The sequence below is a fragment of the Eulemur rufifrons genome, chromosome 4 (assembly GCF_041146395.1).
Source record: "Eulemur rufifrons isolate Redbay chromosome 4, OSU_ERuf_1, whole genome shotgun sequence".
NCBI lineage: Eukaryota > Metazoa > Chordata > Mammalia > Primates > Lemuridae > Eulemur > Eulemur rufifrons.
In genome coordinates this window covers 81,389,742-81,416,383 of record NC_090986.1, presented here as the reverse complement: position 1 = coordinate 81,416,383, position 26,642 = coordinate 81,389,742, and the positions used below count along the sequence as shown (strand labels likewise).

The following is a 26,642-nucleotide window of genomic DNA, read 5'->3' as shown; positions in this document are numbered from 1 at the left end:
TTATTCCCATTTTACTGGAAAGGAAACAAAGAACATGAACAATTTACCTATCAGTCAGAAAAACAGTGTTCTATAACTCAAAACAAGTGCTTACTAAGAGCTGTAAATTACTTAAACTGGAGATTTCAGTGGGATTTTTAGCAGTAAATAAATTACTAAACTCCTTAGTTACAGAACATTCAAGGCATATAAAAGTGTTTCTACACAGCGTAACTGTAATGTAACCAATGGTTTACAATTCAAATACCAAAGCTGCAAACCATTTAGGGGATCATAAATTACATATTTTGTACACGTTCAAAAAGATTTCAGCTGGGATTATTTATTTTCTAAGCTCGACTGCTTTAAGATGATCATACTCATTAGCCTGCCATCTAGAAAGCATTAAGCGTTTATTTGTAGAATGAACAAATGAGCAAGTTTTCTAATGTTATGAAGTACAATATAGTCCTTCATTTAATGTATCCTTTAATTTATTCACAGAATATCAGGCTCATTTTCTATGACTGCTTGCATTTAGAATTTATTATCACGGAGTAGGAGTTCTCCAACATTGTAATAATAGACCAAGTGATGCCCACTTCCAGCCGTAATAAGTGTCAGCTGGGGGAGTACTTAGTACTTTCAAAGTTGTTTGATGGAGAGACACAGGATCATTTTACCGGCGTTCGGGAGAAAGGAGAAACAGCCTCCTCTCACCTTATTAAAAATAGAGATTTTTTTTAAAAATCTCCAATGTATTTCTTTGAACTATGGAATCTCAAAAGAGGAAGTAGCCATAGGCGGAGAATCCTTCTAGGTTTTGAGCTCATTCTTTTTCCAGGCGGCCCACTCTATTCTTGGATTGGCTTAGTTATTAGAGAAACCTTTCTCCTGAGCCAAAATCTGCCTCCCCCAACTCCGTCCTGCCGGCCTCACTGCTCTGGAGACTCCCGGGCCAGTGACCACCTCCTCCCTCAGTCAGTCGGGACCGCACCAGTCCACGGCAGAGCCAGACTTCTCCTCAGCGACGCACAGACGGAGCGCGGCGTCCCGCCCCGACCCCCAGCAGCCGCCCGGTCCGGCTCCACGCTGCTCGGAGCCCCCGGGTTGTGTGGCCCTGATATTTATTCCGCTAAAGAACCGCCGCACAACGCCACCTCAAAACAGGTCTGAAGGCGTTTCGGGGGAGATGTTGGGGACTCTGGTGAGTACACGTCATAAGTGACAAAATGTTTTAATTCCCGGAGGCAAAGGGTGCGGAGGGGCCGCTCTGTGTCTGCGGCCCCGGGCGGCGCCCCCTCGGTCCGCGGAGGAACGCCGCAGGGGCTTCTTGCGCTAAGGCAGGTCCCGGGACCCCGCGCGGGCTGGGGGGCCGGGCGCCGCGGGGGCGGGCGGATGACGAGGCGTGGGGGCGTGAGTCTGCGAGGCGGCGGGTCCGAGCGTCGCTGGCACGGCGGGCTCCGCGGGCTCCCTCGCAGGACGGCGGGCGCGGCGCGAGGAGGCGGCGGGGCCGGCGCGGGCATGGCGCGCACGGGGGTAAGCGGCGCGGCGGCGTCACAGGCACTCGCAGCCAGCCGCGCAGCAGCCCGGCATGCACACGCACACGTGCACGCGCGCCCCGCACCCGCCCCAAGCACGCCCCCCGGCTTGGGGCGGCGGCGGCGGCGGGGGCCGGGGACGCGCGGGCCGGCGCCGAGCGGGACCCCGGGTCCCCCGCGGGCGGCGAGCCGGCGGGGAGGGCGCTCGGGGACCCGTCCGCGCGGCACCCATCCTCCGGGCCGGCCTCACGGGCTACGAGGCGATGGGAGGCGCCCACCGGCTCCAGACGCCGCGGGTGGGGCGCGGGCGGGGTCCTCCGGGGCGCGGGCGCTGAGCGCGGCCTGTCCCGCAGGTCTGGATGCTGGTGGCCGGCTTCCTGCTGGCGCTGCCGCCCGGCCGGGCCGCGGGCGCCCTGAGGGCGGGCAGGCGCCCGGCGCGGCCGCGGGGCTGTGCGGACCGGCCCGAGGAGCTCCTGGAGCAGCTGTACGGGCGGCTGGCGGTCGGCGTGCTCGGCGCCTTCCACCACACGCTGCAGCTGGGGCCGCGCGAGCAGGCGCGCAACGCGAGCTGCCCGGCAGGGGGCAGGCCCGCCGACCGCCGCTTCCGGCCGCCCACCAACCTGCGCAGCGTGTCGCCCTGGGCCTACAGGTGAGCGGGGCGCGCGCGGGCAGGGGGAGGGCGGGGCGATATGGGGAGGTGGGCGGGGCGATATGGGGAGGTGGGCGGGGCGAAATAGGCGGGGCGGCGCTGGGTGGGTGGATAGCAGTGAGGGGGGCGGGGCGGGTGGGTGGAGAGCCTGAGTTGGGAGTTGGGGGCCGTTGGTGACCACAAAGGTCACCTCCATGACCTCCCCTGAAGGAATCCTGCTCCCCTTGTTTACCCTTCCATTATTTCATATGCACACGTGTCTGGAACACCTATTCTTTGCCAGGGCTAAATGGCTTACACAAGGCACTAGCCAAGTGATCTTTTAGTAATTCCCGTAGCATCTTGCCTCAAGGCCCGTGGAAGTCTGAAGCGGACTGGGCAGCACGCACGTTTGTGGGCAGCACCGACGTTCTCGAGCGCCGTGTGGCCAGAGCCTGGGGGGCACGGAGCCGGGGGCACTCTCTGAGCCTGCGTCCGAGCCAGGGGAGGAGCGGGGATATTTGGGAAGGAAAGCGTAATACCAAGCAGAACGGGATGTGAAAAGTTTCCAGTGTGTGGTGGCTTAAAGCTGAGGTGGGGAGATAACATTTTAGAGGATCGAGATGGCATTTGGAATGCACTGTGGCGAATGGGCAAGATTCTCAGCTTGGCCTGGTGGAGAGGTCCTTTCAGAAGAAAGGACCAGCCTGTGACTAGGGAGGGCTGGGAGTGTCCTCAGCAGGGACTGTGCCCGTTCCTGCCCTTGAGGGAAGGGCCCACAGCCTAGCAGGGGCATCCTGAGGAGCCAGCCTGCTACCGCAGAGAGCCAAGGACAAGGGCAGCCCTGAGGGAAGGGACAGCTTATGGCAGGGGAAGGAAGCCGCCTGTGGTGAGGGTGTCTGCCCAGGCTGGAGGCGAGCCCAGGAGCCAGCTCAGGGCCGCCTCCGCGGTGCTCACGGTTTGCTGCTTATCCAGTGGATGCTTTTTGATCAAGGAAGCTGTGTGAAGCCACTTTGCATTTTGGAAGGGTGTTTTAGGATGGGGGGTAGGCTGGACAGTGCAGTGTTCGGAGCAAAAGGCAGAGAGGGTCTCAACTCGGCCGTGCTGCAGAGAAGGGAAGGCTTGGCTCAGTGTGAAAGACACGAGTTAAAGAAGTACAGGGTGTTTGTTATTCCACTCCTTAAATACTTCACTTAGGATAATGGTCTCCAGTTCCATCCATGTTGTTGCAAAAGGCAGCGGTCCCCAACCTTTTTGGCACCAGGGACCAGTATTCAGGGAAGACAGTTTTTGCACGGACAGGGGGTGGGGACTGGGGGGTGGGGCTCAGGCGGTGACGCGAGCGGAGCAATGGGGAGCTGCTGTAAATACCGACGAAGCTTCACTCACTCGCCGCCGTTCACCTCTTGCAGTGCGCCTGCTTCCTAAGTTTCATGGAAGACAATTTTATGAGGGGGAGGGGGCGGGGCTCTGCGGCCTGGTCCTTTGTTAAGGACCACAGGCAAAAGGCATTAAGTCATCCTTCTTTGTGGCTGAGTAGTATTCTGTGGTATACATACGCCGCATTTTGTTAATCCACTCATGAATTGATGGGTAGTAGTATAAAAGCAATCCATGTAAACAAAACAAAATATACTATAATTAAGAATTTTACTTTATTGGTTAAGCTTTCAGGGACCAGCTTAAATCCCCTACTCTTGCTTTAAAAAAAGAAAAAGTACACGCCGGCACTGTGGCTCACACCTGTGATCCTAGCACTCTGGGAGGCTGAGGCAGGTGGATTGCTTGAGCTCAGGAGTTCAAGACCAGCCTGAGCAGGAGGAAGACCTTGTTTCTACAGAAGTTGCAGTCAGCTATGATGATGCCACTGCACTCTAGCTGGGGTGACAGAGCAAGACCCTATCTCAAAAAAAAAAAGGGGGGACAGTATTTAGTGGGTCACTGATTCTGTGTGGGAGCGAGGGAAGAGGGGCACAAAACATGTCATGGGTCAAGGCTTTAGTCACATTGCTAAGGGGACAGTCAGAGAAAGTGCACAGATTCTGCCTAAAATGCATCTGGGCTCCCCCAAGTCTCCCCGCTTTGGCTGTGGGTAGGGGGCTTCCCTTTACTCAGCACCAGGCAGGAACCCAGGCCTGTCCTGGAAAGCAGACGTGTAGGGCCTCCCTCCTCCGAGTTTGATGTGGCTGAGCCCTCGCAGAGCCCCTGCCAGGAGGATGTCAGGCTGGGACCCCTCCTGCCTCTCTCACTCCTCGCCTTCAGCTGGTGCCTCAGGACACACCGTGGGACCATTCATTCTGGTGGCTTCATTCTCTTGCTCTTCCTCTCTCTTCCCATTCCCAGGACCCAAAAGTGTGGGCTGTGGTATTGTCCTTCTTCCTCCCACCTCATGGTATGCTTTTGACGTGCTACGGAGGATTAAAGGCTCTCGGGACTCTCAGGACTACAGTCTGGTCTCTCTGGACAGAAGCTGCTGCCTCTGATCTCTCTGTAGCAAAATCTCACCTCCCCGGACAGGTCCAGGCGTCCCCCGGGCTAGGCCGAAGGCACAGAGTGCCACACAGCAGTGAGCTCCAGGCCCCCATTATGTGTGTCTCCCATGTTTCTGGCTTGGTCGTTGAGATGGCACTTAAGCAAAATGGGGAAACAGAATCAGGTGCAAGTGTTTGGGAAGGAGAGTGAGTTATTATAGCATGGAGCCTGTTGGGTTTTACCTGCCTGAGAGGCGCACAGGTGATAGTGACCAGCAGCCATGGAAGTGGATGTCAGCGCGCAGCTGGAGCGGGGCTGGAGGGCAAATGGGGAGTCAGCAGCAGGAAGTTTAACTGAGTTGGCCTTGCTGTAGACCGACACCTGTGCCTCCCCAGGCAGGACCTGGAAGCAGCAGGAGGAGGGAGTGACAGAGGGATGTTCCAGAGGAGAAGGATACACAGGGTTGGTGGTCAGGGGGGACCCAGTCTGGGCTGCCCGGCTCTGCCAGCTGTGGAGCCACAGTGCCGGGTGGCCCCAGGAGCAGGAGCTGCAGCTGCACCAGGTGGCTTACAGTGTCATGTGCGTCATTTCTCATGCTATTTAGCAACAGTAATGAGATTGCTCCCCGTGGGCAAATGGAGGCCGGGTGGCTTGCACTCCCTGAAGGAAAGACGGCCTTCAGGGGATAGGTGCTGGGCCAGGACTCCAGACTGCTGGCCACTAAAGCTGGCCCTGCCTTGTCTTTTGCCAGGAGACCCCTCTCTGCCCTCGTCCCCTCATCCCTCTGATCACCCCTCACCACCTCCTGAGTTATTGGAAAGATTAGAAAAAGCGAGGCCCGTGGAAATGCAGCCCAGGTGGAAGAGCACTCACCGGCAGGCTGGTCAGCGCAGGGTCCGGGGGGTGTTTCCAAGGGCGCGACAGTCGGGCTCTGGGAAGCGGGCTGCAGGGGGGCAGTACTGCCGGGCGCAGGAACATGAGACAGGTTTTACAACAGACGCTGGGCTATGTAGGCTGTTCATATCCCTGGGGGAAGAGTTGGATCATTCAGTAAATGGTGTTGGGACAGCCAGGACCTCATTCCTATACGAAAATAAATTCCAGATGATTTGAAGATTTAAATGTAAAAAATAAAACCACAAAACCAGAGAAAAACATAAGCAATGGTATTTATAATCTTGGAGTGGAGGAGGTCTATTTAGCAACTCACAGTCCCCAAAAGTCATAAAAGGCAAGATTGAGAAATACACTTACGTAATTATACACCATTTCTTCTTGGGAAAATAAAAAATACAAGGGCAGACTGGGAAAAAATGGTTGCAACTCCTATCACAAAGGGTTCAGGGCTCATTTCCTAAAGAGCTCCTACAAACCAGTCAGAAAAAGGTCAATGATGTGTTGGAAAGATGAGCTAAAGTCAGGGACCTGTCCTGGGAAAGGTCAAGTGACTCAGATGTTTGACACATGAAGAGACGCTAACTAAAGGCATAAGCGAAATGCGTGTTAAGACTATATTGAACTCCCCCCCTTTTGTTTTTGGCACCCAGCAGTCTACGTTGGCAAAGGTGTGAGGGAAAAGGCATTTTCATCCAGTAGAGGAATGTGAATCAGCATAACTTTTATGGAGGGCAACTGGGTATTGACTATCAAAATTTTAAATTCACACACCCTTTGAGCCAGCAAATCCACTTCCCAGTACTTCTGCAGACACCCTCGCCTGTGTGCCAGATGGTACGTGTATCGGGATGTGTGCCCACTGCTGCGACAGCCAGGGACTGGGGCCATCTGAACACCCAGATAGGCAGCGCATTAGACAAAATATGCAGCTGTAGGGAACAGTGGGCAGCTCTGAAGGCACCTGAGTAGGTCAGTCACCGACATAAGGGGAAGGTGTGTGCAGCATGCTGCCATATCTGTGTTAAAAGAGAAACTACGACATAATTACATATGATAACGTGGTATTTTAAATGTCTACACATATACACACATGGACAACTTTGGAACGTGGTTATCGTGGCGCCTCCTATGAGGGGGTCTGGGAGGCTGCAATCAGAGTGGGGGAGGAGACCTACTTTTCACTCTTGTATCTTTTGAATTTTCTGCCATTTGCATGTATTACTTTTTTCAAAGACATTTTGATTTTTAAGTTGAAAGCAGAAAGCAAAATCTCCCAACAATGAGAAAAAGCAGATACTGAAGAAATGAAGCTTCAGCTTGTAACAGCAGCCGCGGACATACCAAGAGCACAGGTGTGAAGGGAACCGTTTGCTCTTCGAGGCTGTCAGACTTAGGGAAGAGGCAGCGTAGACCTCTGGGTGGATGTTCAGTGCCCCTGTGACTCCACAGCGGGCTGGGCCACAGGCGAAGAGCCCCCGGCCTGGAGAGATCATGGCATTGGCCCCCGGTGACTGGCAGAAAGTGGCAGAGTCAGGATGTAATCGTGGGCCTCCCTGTCGCCGGCCAGCCACGCTCCAGCCCAGTGTGCTGTTAGAAAAGCAACATTCACCTTCCAGAATATAAAAATATTTTCTCATTTACTTTGTGGCATAATGTTTGTTTCTCTTTAGCTTTAAAAACAAAAAATGCCAAAAATAAAATCAATTGGATTGGTTAGTAAGTTTTTTAAAGCCAAATTGATATATTAAGAAATTTATTGTAAGAACAGAGGTTTGTTAAAGTTTCAAGATACACAGTAGCATTCATTTTTGATGAAACCCCAAAGATAAACACCTACCAGAACTCTAAAATAATAATCTTTAATGGTTTATATTTTTCAATTTTTGGGAGTAGTCAAAGGATAGGATGTGAGTAGTGTACAATTTTTTTTTTTTAGGCTTTGTTACTTTTTTTATTTAATTCTTTTCCACCACAGGATTTAAGAGGCTACACCTCAGTTTATTTTGCAATAAACAACGCCATGGATAGCGGTAAGGGCAAGGGCGCAAACGGCAAGGGAAACAAGGAAACAGGATGGGGTGGCTTCTTTCGTTTTCTGCTGCTGTAACAGAATACCACAGATGGGGTAATTTAGAAAGAACAGAAATGTATTTGGCTCACAGCTCTGGAGGCTGGAAAGTCCAAGGGTGAGGGTCGTCCCGTGGTGGAAGGCAAAAGGTGACAGTGAGGGCACGAGACAGAGAGGGAACGGGACAAACTCACCTTTTTATCAGGAGCCCACTGCTGGGACACCAGCGTTAACCCACTCATGAGGACAGAGCCCTTGTGGCCCAGTCACCACTTCAAGGCCCCGCCTCCCCGCACTGTGACAACAGCAATTAAGTTTTCAACTCATGAGTTTTGGGGGGACACATTGAAACCATTGCAGGGAATGTAGGAGAGGAAGGAGGATAAGGGGACGGGGAGGTTGAGTGACTTAAAAGTAGAGACGTCAGGCCGCTGGGGACTTTGAGGAGGCAACGAGACCGCCACCAGCAGGCGGGTGCGGGCGCAGCCGGGGGTGCCCACAGGATGGTCAGACCAGAGCAGGCGCCGCGCTGAGGGAAACCCCTACTTCCCCGGAGAACCCAAGCTACCAGAACTTTCAGCAGGTGACATTTGGGAAGAGGGGAAATTAGAAGAAAGTAAGTTCCCTTCGGGGATTTCATTTGAAACGCACACGGCAGCGGCGTTTGGACACAAGTTGGTAATAGCAAGGGATTGGAAGTCACCTGAACATCCGCCGGCAGGCAACCGGTCAGATAAAGTGCTACACAGCTGTGAAGACTGAGGCAGCGCCACATGGTCTTAAGTACCACTTCCGGCTTCCTGTGGGCCAGTCGCGACGGCCCATTGGCCGAGTGACCCTCGCTCCGACAGACCCGTCACCTGCGGCTTAGCGATGCCGCAGTTGGCACTGTTTGGTCAGGAAAGGTTGGGTTTCCCAAAGGGGTATTTCTGCATGGCCTCCCTCCTGCCGGAAGCGTAGCTAACCCAGACCTCCTGTTTCCCGTGGGGGCTGCCCACGAATTACCCCAGTTTCCCGATGCAGAAACCCGGGGTCGGGGGCGTTCATCAGGCCTCGCCGAGGCGGTTCCCATCACTGTCTCTCTGGCCTGTCTTCAAAAGCGTTGTCAAGAGAAGTTAGGAGCGCAGCGGCAGGGAACGGTAGCCCCTCTGAAAGCGTCCTGATTCCCGCTCGGCGCTTTCCAAGCGCCCCGCCGCGGGCCCTGCGGGTTGGCGCCCTGAGAGCCCGCCTGAGGCCGCCGGCCGCCCTCGGGCTGGGCTCGGCCTGCAGCGGCCCCCGCGGCCGACAGGGGGCAGCGCTGCGCCGGCGTCCCCTTCCCGCCGCGCCCCGCGGGACCCCACGCGGTCTTGGGAATTTGGGGCGCGGCTTCTATTCTTTTTTTATAACGCTTTTCCGTAGTAAGTTCACTTTTTCCTGGGTCCCTGCCTGCACCCTGTGGGTCCTTCTAATGACCTGAAAGCAAACAAACCTTTCTGTTTTCAAGCGCTGTCTGGAGCCAGTAGGTCAGCACAGGTGCTGTGTTCTTTCTGTGTCACGATGCTCTGCGGAGAAAACGCGGCAGAGGAGGAGAAAGGAGCTAGAAGAGGGAAAAGGAGAGAAAGTGAAGGGCTGCCTGGCTCAGTCACAGCGTGGCGGGTGGGACGTTGTTCATTGTCATTTATTGTTGGAGAAAAGGAGGCGTTCACTGTTTAAAGCAGCTTATTTAAGAAGTGTTGGTATTTCACCCCCCCCCCGACATATTTTCATGTATAGGTGACCTTGAATTGGCCAAATCCCTGCACAGACTCACCCTCTGTCCCCAACTTCTCAAAATAGAGCAGGCTCTACTGCACCTATCACTGTTCCATGAGGCAAAAATAAAAGCATTGTTGCGGAGCATTGTCATGGGATTAAAGTCTCTCTTCTGAAAGTAGATATGTTCGTTTTGCTTTGATGGTTATTTTCCCTAACTGCCTGGGTTTTGCTTTAGCATTCTTACAATGATACTGTTTCATTCCATCGGCACCTCTTTCAGAGGCCCTCACCTGAAACACTGTGCACCCTCAGTGCCAGCACAGGGGTTTGGGCCAGTCCAGGAAGTTCCCCACATGCCGTGAAGTGAAATTCCTTATGTGTCTGTTTTCCAGAAATGATACAGAAATGACACATGAAAAATTGGCAATGAGTACACCGCTCACTAAATTAATAAGAGGTCAAAGAGAAAATAACCTACCAGGACCTCTTCCGGAATTAAAGAGTCTAGGCTAATGTTGTGATAGCAACTATTCCTCACAACCAGTGACAGCTGACTCACTGGGGGCCAGGTGGGCCCAAGGATGGCCGCTGCAGAGCCCGCTGGAACCCAGCTTCCCTTGGACAGAGTTCCGCCACCCCATGGGCATGAGTTGTGTTTTTCATTTGAAGACATGCTTCTCAGCTGCACTGAATGTGTGGCATTTGCCATGACAAAAGGTTAAAACCCTTCGAGAAATTTGGGCTCTCATTCTCATTTCTCTTTCTCTTTTTCTCTTTCAAAACTTTTTTTTTCTGAATTATCTTCCAAATTCTGTCCCAAAGCACCAGTCTTTCCTCTTCCCGGCTCTCCGAGATGAACAGATTTTACATGGAATAAATGGATTTCTGGTTGTAGCTTCACCACTTCCCCAGCCCTGGCTAGTTGCTGCATAGCCACAACCACAGCCCCGAGTCTGTGGTCACTGTGCAGGGCAGTGCAGGCCCCGGGGCTAGCCCCGCTGGGTGAGCCCCCGCCCTGCCGCTGCCTCTGTTTCCTCGCCAGTGAGAGGAGGGCGAGCAGGCCGAGCAGGCCGAGCAGGCCGAGCCCTCTCCCAGTAGCTCTGAGCTGGCTCAGTTGGCAGGAGAGTCGGATGGTTCTGGAGCCTGTCCCCATGGCTCGGCTTCAGGACTGACCTTGATGCCAAGTTCAGGATCACACCAAAGTCAACCTTAGTCCCACGATGGCAGCAGGACTGACCCCTAGTTCTCCTTGGTCAGGGAAGCCGCGGGGATCAGAGCAGGTCAGGCCTCACTGCAATCCCAGGCTGATTTTTCCATGTCCTCTCTCATGAGAAATGCACGACTGATGTTTTCTTGTAGGGGCCAAAAAAGCATTTTTCAGAGCTTCTTGGCAGCACATATCGAAGATCTTTGGCTCCCTATGGCCTTAGCAAATGGAAGGAGGGTGGGGCTGATGGACCCGCTGGCCAGGGCTTTCCAGCAGAGGGAAGCTGTTTGTGGTCTCCAGTTACTCCCTGGTCGGCCAACAGAGCTCTCTCTACCCAGGCCTTGCTGCTGAGCATGGTGCACGGGCCCTGCCCTTTCCCCTGCAGTCTCATCACTGTCCCCTCTCAGCTGCACAGCTTGTTCCAAAGGGAAAAGGAGAGATCGGAAGGTTAACACAAACCCCTGTCTTAGAGACTTGTTTCTCTGAAACGCAGAGACCAACTGGCCTATGCCAAGGCTGTCTATTAGAGATATCTGGGGAAGTTTTAAAAACTACCCCCCCTCTACACACACACACACACACACACACACACACACACGCTCTAGAGTAATTCATTCAGAATCTCTGTGGATGGGGGAACAGCAATCACTATTTTTTAAAAGCTCACTTGTGTGCCTCCCAGGAAGCTATTCTGTTAGCAATGCTAATTGCTTATTGGGTCATTAATGGCTTTCTGCACTAATCAGATATAGAAGCTGGGAAAGTCCTGGGCTAGTATGGTCATGACATTCACGCATACTTGTAAAAATGCAATCACCCATTGCTGTCATCTACAGTCAGTACAGACTAACCAAGGGCTCCCTGCACTTTAGAGATGATGCCTAATGTTGACTGTGCAGCCAGGAATCGGTTTCTGTTGACGCATCTGAATCAGTGATTCCCCATTTAAATGGGCACAATGGATGGCCTGGACAGCTTGTCAGTAGCACTGGAGCTTGTTGCTCAGTGGGTGTGGTGTGAGGTCTCAGAACCTGCATTTTTAACAAGAACTCTGCATGGTTCTGATGCAGGTGGCCAGACCCAAGCTTTGGAAATCTTGTTTATGCCACCTTCTTGTGATTTTCAGCAGAGTCTCAGCTCTTGGAAAGGGAGGCTGTGTGTCCCTCAGCATCCCCAGTGGCCTGCCAGGTGTCTTGGTGTTCCCATAGTTGTGTAATGTCTTGAGATCAGCTGGAGTGAGTCCACCCCCTCATTCTTCAAAATTGTCTTGACTATTCTTGGCCCTTTTCTCTCGATGAATTTGAGGATCAGCTTGCCAAGTTCTCAGAGAAATCTTTGTGGAATTTGGCTAGAATTGCACTGACTTTATAGATTAATTGGGGTAATTTTCTAAGACCTTAGAGGCTCGATGCCAGTGTCTGTGCTGAGCATAAAACATTGATTAAAATGATGCCAGTGTCTGTGCTGAGCATAAAACATTGATTAAAATGTCACATCATGGGGGGTTGGTAAACTCACAACTAATGGACGTGGTGAGCATTGTAGAGGGGGAGGGCAAGCCTCTAGTCCTCGCTTGGGTGAGGCAAAGACATAAAATGTAACCAAAATGTTTGTACCCGCATAATATCCTGAAATTAAAAAAAAAAAAAGTCACATCACCAGTCCTGCCCTCAGGAAGTTGGGGAAGTGTCCTGGCTGTCCCATCCGTCTCCTGCACTGTGCAAAGAACCAGGCAGGGAGGGCGATTTGCGCAAGGTCACTGGTTGGTGACTAAGTTGGACCAAAACATTGGGCCTAGGACACTTACTGACTCCATCCTGCCTTTGTAAGGAAGTCTGTTGGGCTGAACTCATTGACCTTCAGGTCTGGCGAACCCTGCTTTTCAGGCAGGTTTGTCTCCACTTAACACTTGTCAGTACTGTGGGTTTCCAGTGAAGAATAGGGAAGGCATTTCCCCCTACTTTGTTCACCGGGTTGGGGTCTTCCAGTTGCTGTAAGACAAAAACAATCCTACCCAGCCTCTGCTGCTTTGAAATTAATTTCAGGTTTTGCAAAGCGGGAGGGCAAGACCCATCCAGGAGTCTGTGCCAGCAGTGCCGCAGCTATACTTGGGCATCAGAGAGAAAACACATCAGGTGGCCGATGCCTCCCTTGGAATGTGCTCATTGTTTTCTGAGCTCCGGAACAGCTTGGAATTGTTTCCTACCACGTCCGGGCCCCAGGGGCAGGGCTCTTTTTCTGTCCCTGCTCTCACTTACATTCCTCCAGGAGCTCAGTTTCCATCACCTCTAATCATCCCTAGAGGACTTGTCCTTTGTTCTTGGATTAAGCCACCTGTCACTCACTCAAGCCAAGCTTCCCACGTGGCTGGGACGCTTCTGAGATCTGTCAGAGGGGAAAACTTGGTGTGTTTCAAGCCTGTCCTGGTGCCAAGCTTCCACAGAGCAGCATGCAGAAAATGTGAAGACAAAAGAATTATTGCTCACAGGAGGCAAGGAGCTGTGCTGAGTTCTTACTCAGTTGCATTTCCATGTTTGGTAAGAGAAAAGGTTCCCAGTTGGAGTTTCTGGTGTTTCATTTCCGTGGCAGCTTTCCTAGCTGATGTCCCCTCCACGCCCCCGGCCCGGCGGCGCGCAGGAGGCTGGAGTGACAGTGCGCGCCTCTCCCGGGCCCCTCGCCTGCGCGGCTCTTTCTGTTCTCCGAGGCATCCTGGGCGCGGGTGGCAGAAGTGCTGTACCCGCCCTGGGAGCACGTCCCTGTCGTGAGAGGAACCTGGTCTCAGCCCCACTGTTCGCAGTTTGCAGCCCGCCCCGCTCACGCCTTCACGGTCACCCGCGCTGGGCAGAGACGGGCAGGGGTCTCTGTCGGAGGCCTCAGCCCCGGGGGCGGCGGTGACGTTGGAGGTGCCAGTCCGGCTGGCTGGGGGCTGGGGGATATTTTCAGTCGGATGAGCCTCCGACCCTCACCGCATCCAAGCGCCTGTGAGTTTCGACTGCAAAACCAGCGGGGCGACGCCTGTTGCCGAACGACCCACGGGGTGGTGAGAGCCCCGCGGTTACTCCGCGCGGCCACGGGAGGACAGGTCCCAGATGATGGGAACGGAGAGGGCTGGGCGATGCCCTCAGCTCAAGCTCACAGTGCCAGTGAGGAAACTGAGTCCAGCGAGGCTGGGCTGGACCCACGTGCCCGTCCTTGTTCCCTGTGCTGCTCGGGGAAGCCCCTTTAAGGTCAAATCTAGACTCTGCCCTGGCTGCCAGGCGCCTGTGCACCGCGAGGGTCCCGCCGGGTCTGCACCAACGGCACACGCATGCGCACACCCACGTGCTCGCACTCGCACGACTCACGCCCACGCGCTCACACGCACACGCTCACACATACCACTCCAGCTACAGAGACCTACTGGCAGTTTCCCACCTGCCCTGGTCGTCTGCTTTCTGGCTGCAGCGCGTGTTGCTTCTTTCTGCTTGGAGCTCCCTCACCCTCCTTCCTAGCTTAGTGAAGCCCCCCCCCCTGTCCTTGGGCCCCTCGGGCGGCCGGCAGTGGTCTGTGCACTCGGTGCCACATCATCACAGCGCCTGCGTGGGAGCTATAGAGCCTTCCCCACGTTCCCGCTCACACCGACCTGTGCGCCGCCAAGTGCCGGGAGGCTCAGTGACCTCGCGAGCATTGGCCGTTCACGGGCCAGGGCGTCTCCAGGGGTGAGGACTCTGCTAAAGGAAACCACAGTACCGTTACCGCCTGACAGTCAGCGCTTCCCTAGCAGCTTCCAGTATGCAGTCAGGTCCAATCCCGGATTGTCCCATAAATGATTTCAAAACTGTTTAAATTTTTTTCCCTTTGTTTTTTGTATTTTTAACTCTTTGTTTTGAAATAATTTCAAACTAACAAAACTGTTGTGAAATTAGGACAAGGAATCCCCGTATACCCTTCTCCCAAGTTCCCCAAACGTCACATCATGGGATGAACATTGGCTCAACAGTGATCGAACCTGCAGGTCTGAATCAGAGCAGCCACGGATGCCCCTCTTCTGCCCCAGGATCAGCACAGCTCACACATGGCCTCAAGTGGCCGACGATGTTGTGGAATGTCCCTCAGTTTGGGCTTGATACGATTTTTTAAGCAACCGCATAACTGATCGTCCAGACACAGACACTTGGGAGTGGAAGGGGCTCGATCTGTCATAGCTGTCCCAGGATGGCAGGAGTCCACCCCTCAGGACACCCTGTGTCCGGCAGTCTCCACCGTCTGACCAGCTCTTCCTGAAGGCTGGTGTGCCCCGTGTACCGCGCCCCTTTCTTCTTGCTCCCTCGAATTGTCTTACGGAACCGTCTATCCTCTAACAATTAAAAACCCTCTACCTTCAGCCAAGATCTCCCCCTGGGGCTCCGGACCTTCTTCCACTCTTTTTCTAAAATTCCATCCGACCAGTCCCTTCCCTCTCTGGCACCCTTCCAGTTGCCTTCAGGGCCAAAGCCAGGTCCCCACAGTCTGGCTGCAAGGTCTCCAGCCTCATGGCTCCGCTCTCCTGCGCTCTGGCCTTTCCTTCTCCTGGCTCCACGCTGGGCTTTGACCTCTGCCCCAATGGCCTTCGTCCCTTCTTCACCTAGATAAATGCAGGCAGCATCCAGCTTGGTCAGCAGGCTCTGCGGTGGCCACGGCCTGAGGCAGCCCTCAGTGTTCACATGCACATTTACCCCGGAGTGAGTCCCTGGCCAGGAGGTGTGTGTGTCGTCTATGTCCCCATTGCCTGGAACAGCACTCACACGTATTTGTTGGATGTATGTTGAAAGTGATTGGAAACATCATAAATCCTAACTATTTAGGGGCTTATATTGAGTTCAGGCGTGAAGGGCAGGAAACTGGTGTAGGCCGGGCTCCAACCAGCTCCTCCTCCTCCTCCTCCACCTCCTCCTCCTCCGTGGAAGGCTCTGGAATGGTTTGTCAGGGCCTGAGGAGGCGTCAACCCTGTCCTTACCCTTCCCTGGCAGGGCAGGCTTAGATCACATGCAGTTCACCTGTTAGAAGCACATGGGGAGAGGAGTCGAATTTGAGATTTGATAATTGAATATCAGATAATGACCTAAGATAGACTTGAATTGGACCTTAAACTATGGCAAGGCTTCTTTGAGTTGATATGGGCTTGGGGAAGAGGCCTCCCGAGCAAAGCTTGGCTGTGGGGCGTGCAGGGGCCGTTCCACCTTGGGGTGCCGAGTGCCGGGCAGAGGGGAGAGCACGGGGAGCAGGACGCCGGGCGGGGGAGGTGCGGCCGCGCCTGGAGGCGTCTGAGGACCAAGCAGCGGGTCTGGGTTTCCTGACAGGACCCCCCAGTGTGAGAGGTGCTGGGCACACAGGAGGCTGGCGCCGCTGGGAAGGGGAGGGTGGACGGCTTACGCTCACCGTGCTTCAGAAGCTCCTGGTGGTGGAACTGAGAAAACAGTGGCCACAAGGAGCTTGAAAAGTATTTTTTCAACTATTTGTGTGCATATTGGAGGGGAGGCAGGAATGGACAAAATCAGTTTTTGCTTTGGAGACAACTTGTGCATTCTACAGGCGGTCCCTACACCCTCTCCAATTCATTAGCCTTGGCCCTGGGCCCCTGCCTCTGTCCTGCCTTTGTGGAGCAGCATGGGAAGCAAGTCCAAGGGACAGTGCTTCCAGCAGGACCCCAGCCCAGGCTCCTACTCCCCTGTCACCTCCTTCCCCTGGGCACCCTGACCGGAAGCTTTAGAGTCATTGCTGACTTCTCCTCTGACCTCATGCCCCACATTCAAACAGTGGCCAAGTACTTGGAAATGTCCCTCGGGGTTTATTGTGTGAAGGGGAGGCTGGGCGTGGTCCTCCGGTGGTGGCCCCAGCAGGGGGTGCCTCTGCCTCACAGGCTTCCTGGGCCCAGACCACCTCTTCAGGAAACCCAGCTGGGTCCTTCCTGCGGCCGCCCTGGCACGGAGGTGGCATTGCAGAAACTCCCGGCGAAGAGAAGCACCATGTCTAGACTTTCCCGCCCAGGCATGCTTCCGCCCATCAGTGTCTAAAGATGTCAGACCCGAACGGGAGAAGAAAACTGCGCCTTCCTGAGGCCTCCCAGCCTCCCTGCCTGTCCCCTCACCCCCTGCCTCCCTAGTCCCCCACCCTGCCCCCGCCCTGTAGCCCACAGGCCAAGAACTTCTGCAGGCCCAGTTCTAGGGCTTAGAACCTTCGCGCGCATCTCAAGTTTTTCCGCAGTGGGCCCGGCGGCTCCGGTGGCGTCGGCCTGCGCGGGTCCTTCCCGGGCTGGCATGTCACGTGCCTGCACAGGTGCATCTGCCGCTTGGCAGGCTGGAGAAGCCGTGGGGGTGACTCAGATATGAGGGTCTGTGGGACTCCGCCGTGGAGAAGTAGGGTTTTTTTTTGTTTGTTTTTGTTTTTATTTCAGCTTATTATGAGGGATACAAAAGTTCAAGTTACATACGTTGCACATGTACCGCCTGTCCCCCCAAGTCAAAGCTCCAGGCGTGTCTGTTCCCCAGACAGTGCGCGTTGCACCCATCATGTAGGTATATATCCCTCCCCTCCTCGCATCCCCCCTCTCCCTGAGTCAGCACCTTCCAGCGTGACCATTCCCCAGACTGTGCGCGTTGCATTCATCATGTAGGCATACACCCATCCCCTCCCGCCCCACTTCAGTCTGATATCCGATTGGTATCATTCCCAGATGTGTGTATTTAGGTGATTATCAGGGAAACCAATTTTCTGGTGAGTACATGTGGTGCTTGTTTTTCCATTCTTGGGATACTTCACTTGATATAATGGGTTCCAACTCTCTCCAGGAGAACCATAGAGATGTCGTATCTCCGTTATTTCTCATAGCTGAGTAATACTCCATGGTATACATACACCACAGTTTACTAATCCATTCATGAATTGATGGGCATTTGGGTTGTTTCCACATCTTTGCAATTGTGAATTGTGCTGCTATAAACATTCGGGTACGTGTGTCTTTGTTATAGAATGACCTTTGTTCCTTTGGATAGATGCCCAATAATGGGATTGCTGGATCGAATGGTAGGTTTACTTGAATCTGTTTAAGATATCTCCATAATGCTTTCCACAGGGGTTGCACTAGTTTGCAGTCCCACCAGCAGTGTATGAGTGTTCCTGTCTCTCCGCACCCACGCCAACATGTGTTGTTTTGGGACTTTTTGATAAAGGCCATTCTCACTGGAGTTAAGTGATATCTCATTGTGGTTTTGATTTGCATTTCTCTGATGATTAGGGATGCTGAGCATTTTTTCATTTGTTAGCCATTCTTCTATCTTCTTTTGAGACATTTCTATTCATGTCATTTGCCCACTTTTTGATAGGGTGGTTTGATTTTTTTCTTGCTGATTTTCCTGAGTTCTAAATAGATTCTTGTTATCAGTCCTTTATCTGATGTGTAGTATGCGAAAATTTTTTCCCATTCTGTAGGTGGTCTGTTTATTCTCGTGACTGTTTCTTTGGCTGTGCAGAAGCTTTTTAATTTAATCATGTCCCATTCATTTATTTTTGTTGCTGCTGTGATTGCCTTGGGGGTCTTCTTCATAAATTCTTACCTAGGCCAATGTCTGTAAGAGTCTTTCCTACATTTTCTTCTAGAATTCTAATCGTTTCACACCTAAGGTATAAGTCTGTTATCCACCGTGATGTGATTTTTGTGAGAGGTGAAAGCTGTGGGTCCTGTTTCAGTCTTCTACATGTGGCTATCAGTTTTCCCAGCACCATTTATTGAATAGGGATTCTTGTCCCCAGAGTATGTTTTTGCCTGCTTTGTCAAAGATTAGGTGTCTATATAAGGATGGTTCTATATTTGGATTTTCTGTTGTGTTCCACTGGTCTGTGTCCCTGCACTTGTGCCAATACCAGGCAGTTTTAAGAACCACAGCCTTGTAGTATAGTTTGAGGTCTGGCAAATTAATACCTCCCATTTTGTTTTTATTGCTTAAAATTGCTTTTGCTATGCGGGGTCTTCTCTGATTCCATACAAAGTGTATAATTATTTTCTCTACATCTGTGAAAAATGATGTTGGTAATTTAATAGGGATTGCATTGAATCTGTAGATCACTTTGGGTAGTATAGACATTTTAACAATGTTGATTCTTCTAATCCACGAGCATGGTATGGTTTTCCACCTATTTACAAGTTCTGCTATTTTCTTCCTCAGTGTTTCATAGTTTTCCCTATAGAGGTCCTTTACCTCTTTAGTTAGATATATTCCTAGATATTTTATTTTCTTTGTTGCTATTTTGAAGGGTATTGAGTCTTTAATTTGGTCCCCTGATTGACTGTTATTGGCATATATGAATGCCTCTGATTTGTGTATATTGATTTTGTAACCTGAGACTTTGCTGTATTTGTTAATCAATTCCAGGAGTCTCTTGGTTGAATCCTTGGGGTTTTCCAGATATAACATCATATCATCAGCAAAAAGTGAGAGTTTGATCTCTTCTTTTCCCTACTTGGACTCCCTTGATTCTGCTCTCTTGCCTGATAGCTCTCACAAGGACTTCCAATACTATGTTGAAAGGTAATGGGGACAGTGGGCAGCCTTGTCTGGTTCCAGTTCTAAGTGGGAATGCTTTCAGTTTTTCCCCATTCAGTATGATGTTGGCTGTGGGTTTGTCATATATGGCTTGTATCATTTTTAGGTAGGTTCCATCTATAGATGCCTATTTTGTTAAGCGTTCTTATAAAGGGTGTTGAATTTTGTCAAATGCTTTTTCTGCATCTGTTGAGAGGATCATATGGTTTTTATTTTTGCTTCTATTTATGTGGTGAATTACATTTATAAATTTACGTATGTTGAACCCACCCCTGCATCTCTGGGATGAAGCCCACTTGGTCATGATGGATTATTTTTTTGATAAGCACTTGGATTCGATTTGCTAAGATTTTATTGAGAATTTTTGCATCTATATTCATAAGAGAAATTGGTCTGTAGTTCTCTATTTTTGTTGCATCCTTTCCTGGTTTTGGTATCAATGTTATGTTGGCTTGGTAAAACGTGTTGGGAGAATTCCATCCTTCTCAATATTGGAGAATAGTTTATGTAGGATGGGCACCAGTTCTTCTTTGCATGTGTGGTAAAATTCGGGTGTGAACCCATCTGGACCAGGGCTTTTCTTTTTGGGAAGGTTTTTTATTGCTGTTTCGATTTCAGTTCTTGATATTGGTCTATTCAGGAACTCTATTTCTTCCTGGTTGAGCCTGGGAAGGCTATGTGTTTCTAAAAATTTGTCCATTTCCTCCACAGTTTCCAGTTTGTGTGCATAAAGATTCTTGTAGAATTCATAGATGATATCGTGTATCTCTGTGGCATCAGTTGTGATTTCTCCTTTCATGTTCCTAATGGAGGTTATTAGAGATTTTTCTTTTCTGCTCTTGGTTAGTCTAGCCAGAGGTGTGTCTAATTTGTTTATCTTTTCAAAGAACCAACTTTTTGTTTTATTAATTTCCCTTATGGTTTCTTTGTTGTCCTTTTCATTTAATTCTGACTTGATCTTAGTAATTTCTCGCCTTGTGCTGGGTTTGGGGTCGGTCTGTTCTTCTTTCTCCAGCTCTTTGAGTCTAATTCATTAGGTTGTCTATTTGCAAGTTTTCTGTCTTTTTGATATAGGCATTTATGGATATGCATTTTCCTCTCAGGACTGCTTTATCTGTGTCCCATAGATTTTGATAAGTTGTATCTCCATTGTCATTTAATTCAAAGAAACTTTTGATTTCCATCTTGATTTCTTCCTTTATAGAATAATTGTTGAGGAGAAAGTTGTTTAGCTTCCATGACTTTGAGTAGGAATGAGGGTTTCTGTTTGGGTTCATTAGTACTTTTATTCCGCTGTGACCTGAGAAGATGCATGGTATAATTTATATTTTTTTAAATTTTTTAAGACATGCTTTATGGCCTAGGATATGGTCAATCTTAGAGAATGTCCCATGAGCTGATGAGAAGAATGTACATTCTGTGGACTTTGGGTAGAATGTCCTGTAGATGTCAGTCAGGCCCATTTGTTCTAGCATTCTATTTAAGTCCGTTATTTCTTTGTTTATTTTCTGTTTGGAGGAACTGTCCTGTATTGTCAGTGGGGTGTAATAGTCTTCAGCTATTATGGTATTGTTATCTATCATTTGGTTCAGATCAAGTAGGGTTTGCTTTATGAAACTGGGTGCACCTAAGTTGGGTGCGTATATATTAAGTATAGTCATGTCTTCTTGTTGAATTGTGCCTTTCACCATTATATAGTAACCATCTTTGTCTTTTATTTTGTTGGTTTAAAAACTAAGTTATTGGAAATTAAGACTGCCACACCAGCTTTCTTTTGGCTACCATTTGCTTGAAATATCGACTTCCATCCTTTTATTTTCAGTCTAAATGCATCTTTGCAGGTTAGGTGAGTTTCCTGAAGAAAGCAGATACTTGGTTTGTGTTTTTGTATCCATTGGGTCAGTCTATGTCTCTTGAGTGGGGAATTCAAGCCATTCACATTTATTGAGAGAACTGATAAGTGGGACAGATTCTGTTCAGCTTGTTGGGTAGAACTTCACTGCTATTTTCTCTCTTGAGCCATTGTGGTAGCTGGAATTTGATCTTTAGCTCTTGAGTAGTTTTACATTTATGGGTCTTTCTTGTGCTGGTCCGTGTGCAACTCTCTTTTTAGTGCTTCTTGGAGGGTTGGTCTTGTCTTGGTGAATTCCCTCAGTCCTTGTTTATCTGAGAATGTCTTAATTTCTCCTTCATATAGAAAACTTAGCTTAGCTGGGTACAAGATTCTAGGCCGGGCATTATTCTGTTTCAGAAGAGTGAGAATGGGGCCCCAACCTCTTCTTGGTTGTAAGGTTTCAGTTGAGAAATCTGGTGTAATTCTAATGGGCTTTCCTTTGTATGTTACTTGTTTCTTTCTCCTTACAGCTCGAAGAAGGGACTCTTTAGTGGATACTTTGGTCAGTCTCATGACTACATGGCATGGTGTTTTCCTATTTGCTATGAATCTCCCAGGGGTCCTTTGAGCTTCTTGAACCTGTATATCTAGAGTTTTAGCAAGGCCTGGAAAATTTTCCTCAATTATGTCTTCAAATAGCTTATCCAACTCTTGCTTATTATCTTCTTCACCCTCAGGAATGCCAATAACTCTCATGTTAGGTTTCTTCACATAATCCCACATTTCTTGAAGACTCTGATCATTTCTCTTATTTCTTTGTTCTATCTCTGTGACTTATTTAATTGGAAAGAGTTATCTTCAATCTCTGAGATTCTTTCCTCTGTTTGATCTACCCTGCTCTTGAGACTTTCCACAGTGTTTTGTAGCTCTCTGAATAAATTCTTCATTTCTAGGAGTTCAGTTTGGTTTTTCTTCAATATTTCAATTTCTTTAGTGAATTTTTCTTCCAAATCCTGTGTTTTTTTGTGGTTTCTTTGTGTTGGTTATCCATTATTTCTTGTATATTATTCAGCTTGTTTATAATCCATAATTGAAATTCTTCCTGTAACAATGTTGGTATTTTGAGTCTGGTTTGTGTCAATTGGTTGAGAGCTGGTATTTCTCTTTGGGGGTGAGATTTCCGTTTGATTCTTTGTGCTCCCATGTTTTTTCACTGGGCCCTTCCCATCTAGATCTATCGTTAGAGCTTTTCTTACAGTTTTAGTCTGGTTAACAGCACACTTTGTACTCTGTTCTTAGGCTGTGAAGCAATCTAGGTATGTTGCTTCCTTTGTCAAGAGGGGGAGACTGTGGTGTATTGTTTAGAGTTTTTTCTACCTCAGTTAGGGGGCTGCTTCTGGTGGGTCCCGCCCTAGAGGATTGGAGTGAGCTAAGACTGCTTTGGCGAGTTAAGTCACTGTGTTGTGGTCTTTCAGTAAAGCAGGCAGGATCCACACTAGTTGCAGGCAGAAATTCTCTCTGTTTTTGTTTGTTTGTTTTTGTTTTTTTCCCCCTTTGGTTCTTCCTCTATAGGGGTGGTTTCTGTCTCTTTCTGCAGGAAAGACACTGGCTACGGGGAGTGGACGGTGCCCTCGCTCAGCGCCCCAGCTGCTGCAGCTCCCACGGGCAAGAGTCTGCCCTGGCCCAATGTCCCCAGGGACCAGGCTCCACACGCTCGCATCTGGAGAAGTACTCAGTGTTTACACATAGGGCCGGGCCCCTATAGAGGGTCCACGGACCAGGGGAGAGAGCCGCTCAGGGAGCTGTCCGGCACCCTATGGCCTGCAGCGGCTAGGCTGTGGGCCCCAAGATGGTGACCGCAGGCCCGCAGATCGCCGACGCTGGGGGTTAACGTTCCGGGTCTGGCAAGCACCAGAGCCAGGGGCCTGGCGAGCTTAGACGCCCACCGGGGCTTCCCAGCTAGGAAGCCGCCAACAAAAGCAAAGAAATACAAAAAAACTGTGGTTCCGCGACCTTTTGCTGCTTTACGCCTTAGCGCAGCTCTGTCCCTCCTCGCCAAGCGGGGTCTCGGCTGAGATCCCCCAGGGTCTAAGCTGTTTCCCGAAAATGCTTCCTGTCCGCAAAGCCCCACGTCTCCCGCGGTGACTCTGCACCGGCTTCAGGCAGGTCTCTAATTAAGTGGCTGTGGAGGTCAGTGGGGAGGACAAGCCGCTTTCCGGTGAGGCGGGTGCAGCCGTCCCACACTCTGCTGTCTATTGTCCGTCCCGCACTCTCCAGAATTTTGCGATCCTATTTCCCGTTCACCTCAGACTTTTCTTGCTGTGTGTGTCCCACGTTGATTCTCCGTGGATTCACACCGCTGTTCTTGTGGGGAGCGGTCCTCTAGCGTCGTGGTAGGTCCAGATCCATGCCTTCCTCTCCGGGAGCACGAATCCAGGAGGTCACCACCGAGAAGTAGGTTGGTCTGAGGACTGCACGTGTCATAGTGGACAAATTAATGCAGCCCCACAAGAAAGGGGACACGAGCGGGACCCTGGGTTCCCCCAAGGCCCGCTGGCTTTGCGGGGCTGTGGCGGAGGGCAGCGTCCTGCCTGGGGCGCGGTCGCCTCCTCCCAGGGAGCCCCCGGCCCCCAGGACTCGCTGGCACTGTGGCCGCAGGCGGCGTGGGGGGCACTGACCCTCGGTTCTTGGCACCAGACCCGAGGGCAGCGAGACGGGAGGAGGCCTAGCCTGACCGAGTTCATTCTTCCAGTACCCCAGGTGACCGCGGCCCTTCGCGGGGGAAGGCAGGTGGACCTTGGGGGCGGGCGGCCTCGGCCACGTCTGGCCTTCTGTACACGTGCCCGTGGCTGCCTTTGCTGGTGGCTCTCGGTGGCGGTGTCTCCCTGGCAGTCGGGGCTGCGAGTTGCTGTCCGCAGGCCCACGGGGTCTCGCTCTGTTCAGTGGGCACCTGTCATGCACACGCAGGTTGCAAAGGTGTCATCTGTCTACTCAGAGTAGCAGAGGCTCTAAATGCAGTTTCGGGGGCGGCTCAAGCACGGCTGACAGCGCTGTCTTCGCGTGTAACGGCCAGCAGTCCGTGGCTCAGATCAGGGATTCGCAAGGACGCCCAGCCGAGGAGGGTCGGGGGGAGGTAGGGGCGCCAGGCCCAACCCTTGTCCCCGTTCCCTTTAATCCGTGACCTCCACAGATGGCTCCACCCATGTTTTCTTGGTCTCAGAAGCAAAAATCTCAGAGGCTGCCTTTCTCCACATGCGGTGTCCCCGCTGCCCCAAGCACGAACTCAAGGCGTGCTCTCTCCCACAGGATCTCCTACGACCCCGCCAGGTACCCCAAGTACCTGCCGGAGGCCTACTGCCTGTGCCGGGGCTGCCTGACCGGGCTGTTCGGGGAGGAGGACTTCCGCTTCCGCAGCGCGCCGGTGTACGTGCCCGCCGTCGTGCTGCGCCGCACGGCCGCCTGCGCCGGGGGTCGCGCGGTCTACGCCGAGGACTATGTCACCGTCCCGGTGGGCTGCACCTGCGTCCCCGAGCCTGAGAAGGACGCAGACAGCATCAACTCCAGCATCGACAAACAGGCCGCCAAGCTCCTGCTCGGCCCCAACGACGAGCCGGCCCGGCCCTGAGCCCGCTCGCGCCCGGGGTCCCGAAGGGGCGTCGCCGGCACCCGGGCAGGGCTGGGTCGGCACCAAACTGAGGCCTGGCTTTCCACCTAGGATAGTTGTTAGGGTCAGCCGCCGCGGGCGTATCCCTGGCTTGCTTTTTAGGCTAAAGTGGGTAGAGTCGTTGACAGCTGATGGGAAGTGACTGGGCACGGGCATCCTGTGGGCGCCCGCGCCAGGCCGGGTTGGGCACAGTCCTCCGCGCTCCTGGTGGAAGACCCGGCTGTGTCTCCCAGCGCAGAGCGGGGTGTCGCCCTCATGACTGGGTGCACCGAGAGGGAGATGGAGACGTATGTGCTTTTTAATGAATTTTTTTTTTAAGTAGAGCAACTATACCTACTTTTTAAGTCAACTGTTTTGAATAGCGGCAGAAACTATTTTTATATTAGCAATTTAGAGCAACTGTATTAAAACTTTTACTTGACATTTAAACATTTTATCAGCATTCAGTTTTCACTTCCTGTGGTAGAATTTTTTAGACGCATCATTGGAATCCTCGATAAACTCTTTTTAGCTGGCACCGTGGCCTAGGTCTCTGAATTCAGCCTCTCCCCCATGGCTGATGACGCCGAAATGGACACGCGTGAATGGGACCTACGATTGTTTCCACTGAAGGTCTTCAGAGGCCACCAGGTGAACAAAAGCGCTGCATAGGCCGCTCATACGCTTCCAGAATGGGCTAAGAATTCCAGAAATCTCAAACTTGGTTTTAGTTATCAGTATATAAATGGTCTCAAACTTACACAATCTAAATTTTTGTTTTTTTCACTTTTGAAGGCCACTGGGGCCAATTTGTGAATAAGAGGTGGTGAGATAAATAAGAGGTGGAATGTGACATCTTTGCCAATTAGGAACAATTCAGGCAAGTAATGGCTTAGTTGTAAGGGCTTTGGGATTAGGCCGAAAATGAGGAGAGAGTGGGCCAATTTGGAATTTCCAGAGATCAATACTGCGGCTTCTTTTTCTACGAACTGCAATGTGAGCTAAGTCCTTACTCTTTTCTTTAGGTTGAAAGTCTGTCCTTGAACACAATTATTGGTAAAATTATTAGAAGTTCTTTTTAAATCATTAAACAATTACAGGTGAAGGATATGCTGGTTGTGTGCATTTCTCTCTGAATTCTGTTTAGATGGGCTGGACCGATTTTTAGAGGAAATACGTTAACTAAAAGTCTTCACTTAATCTTATGGTTGAGATTTAAGTTCATCAAAATTTGATTTGGTCCTAAGAAAGATGAACTAGTCATGATAATCTCTTTGATCTTTTGTGACACCCCCAACCAAGACCAAGAAGTGTCCCTTATTCGTATGTATTTCACACCCAAGCTTCATCTACCACAGAAAGGAGTTGGCCTCCCTCCATTACCAACTATCAGCCTTAGTTTGTTCCAGACAGAAGGGTCACTCAGAGAACTTTCAGCTCCTACTAAATATTGACAGAAATTGTGTATGAAAAACATCACTGGGTAAAATTCACATTGTCCAAATAAAAAGTTCAAAATTGAAAGCAATAGCTCTGTAGACTGGGAAATTTTACTTCCCCATTCAACCTCTGGGGGAAAAAACGGTACCTCTGGTGGTGGTATGTGTAGAATACATTCCTGTCCAGAAAACAGAAGGTTTAAAGCAACAACAAATACATAAATTGGAAGGAAAAACTGCTTTTCACGCCAGTGATGTGGATGTCGTTCCAGTCACTGCTGCTGTTATGTAACATTTTCCAGGCCACTCCTCAAATATAAATAGTTCAAGCTCAGAGGAAGGCGCAGTCAGGAGAGCAAACTATTTGCATGGGGAAAATGTCATGATTTTATTTGTTGTATTATTATTTTATACTCAGCTTGTTAAAAGGTACCACATTCTCAATGAAGAAATTAGCTTTCCAGTCTACCAGCTAGAAAAGCAGCCTTTTTGTGTTTTTTTTTTTTCTCTGAATGACCTCTTCATCCACTTGGCAAATACCTATTGGGCACCTCCCTGGTCCCAGTTACCGAGCTCTTGCAAGACAACGGTCAACAACATACAATCTCTTTCTTCAGCTAAAATGAATAAATGGCAGAAGCT

At 50.9% G+C, this 26,642-nt stretch overlaps 1 protein-coding gene across 2 annotated transcripts; it reads left to right on the top strand.

The window, feature by feature from the left end:
• The first annotated feature begins 900 nt into the window (after window positions 1-900).
• On the top strand, window positions 901-25,532 carry IL17D (interleukin 17D). 2 transcript variants are annotated; one of them, XM_069467451.1, is made up of 3 exons: window positions 901-1,186; window positions 1,874-2,169; window positions 24,225-25,532. In XM_069467451.1, the coding sequence occupies exons 1-3, from the start codon at window positions 1,172-1,174 to the stop codon at window positions 24,541-24,543; spliced, it is 630 nt and encodes a 209-aa protein (XP_069323552.1). In that variant the 5' UTR covers window positions 901-1,171; the 3' UTR covers window positions 24,544-25,532. The 2 variants fall into 2 exon arrangements, with proteins under 2 accessions (XP_069323552.1, XP_069323551.1); XM_069467450.1 differs by lacking the exon at window positions 901-1,186 and adding an exon at window positions 1,504-1,518.
• Window positions 25,533-26,642: the final 1,110 nt, after the last annotated feature.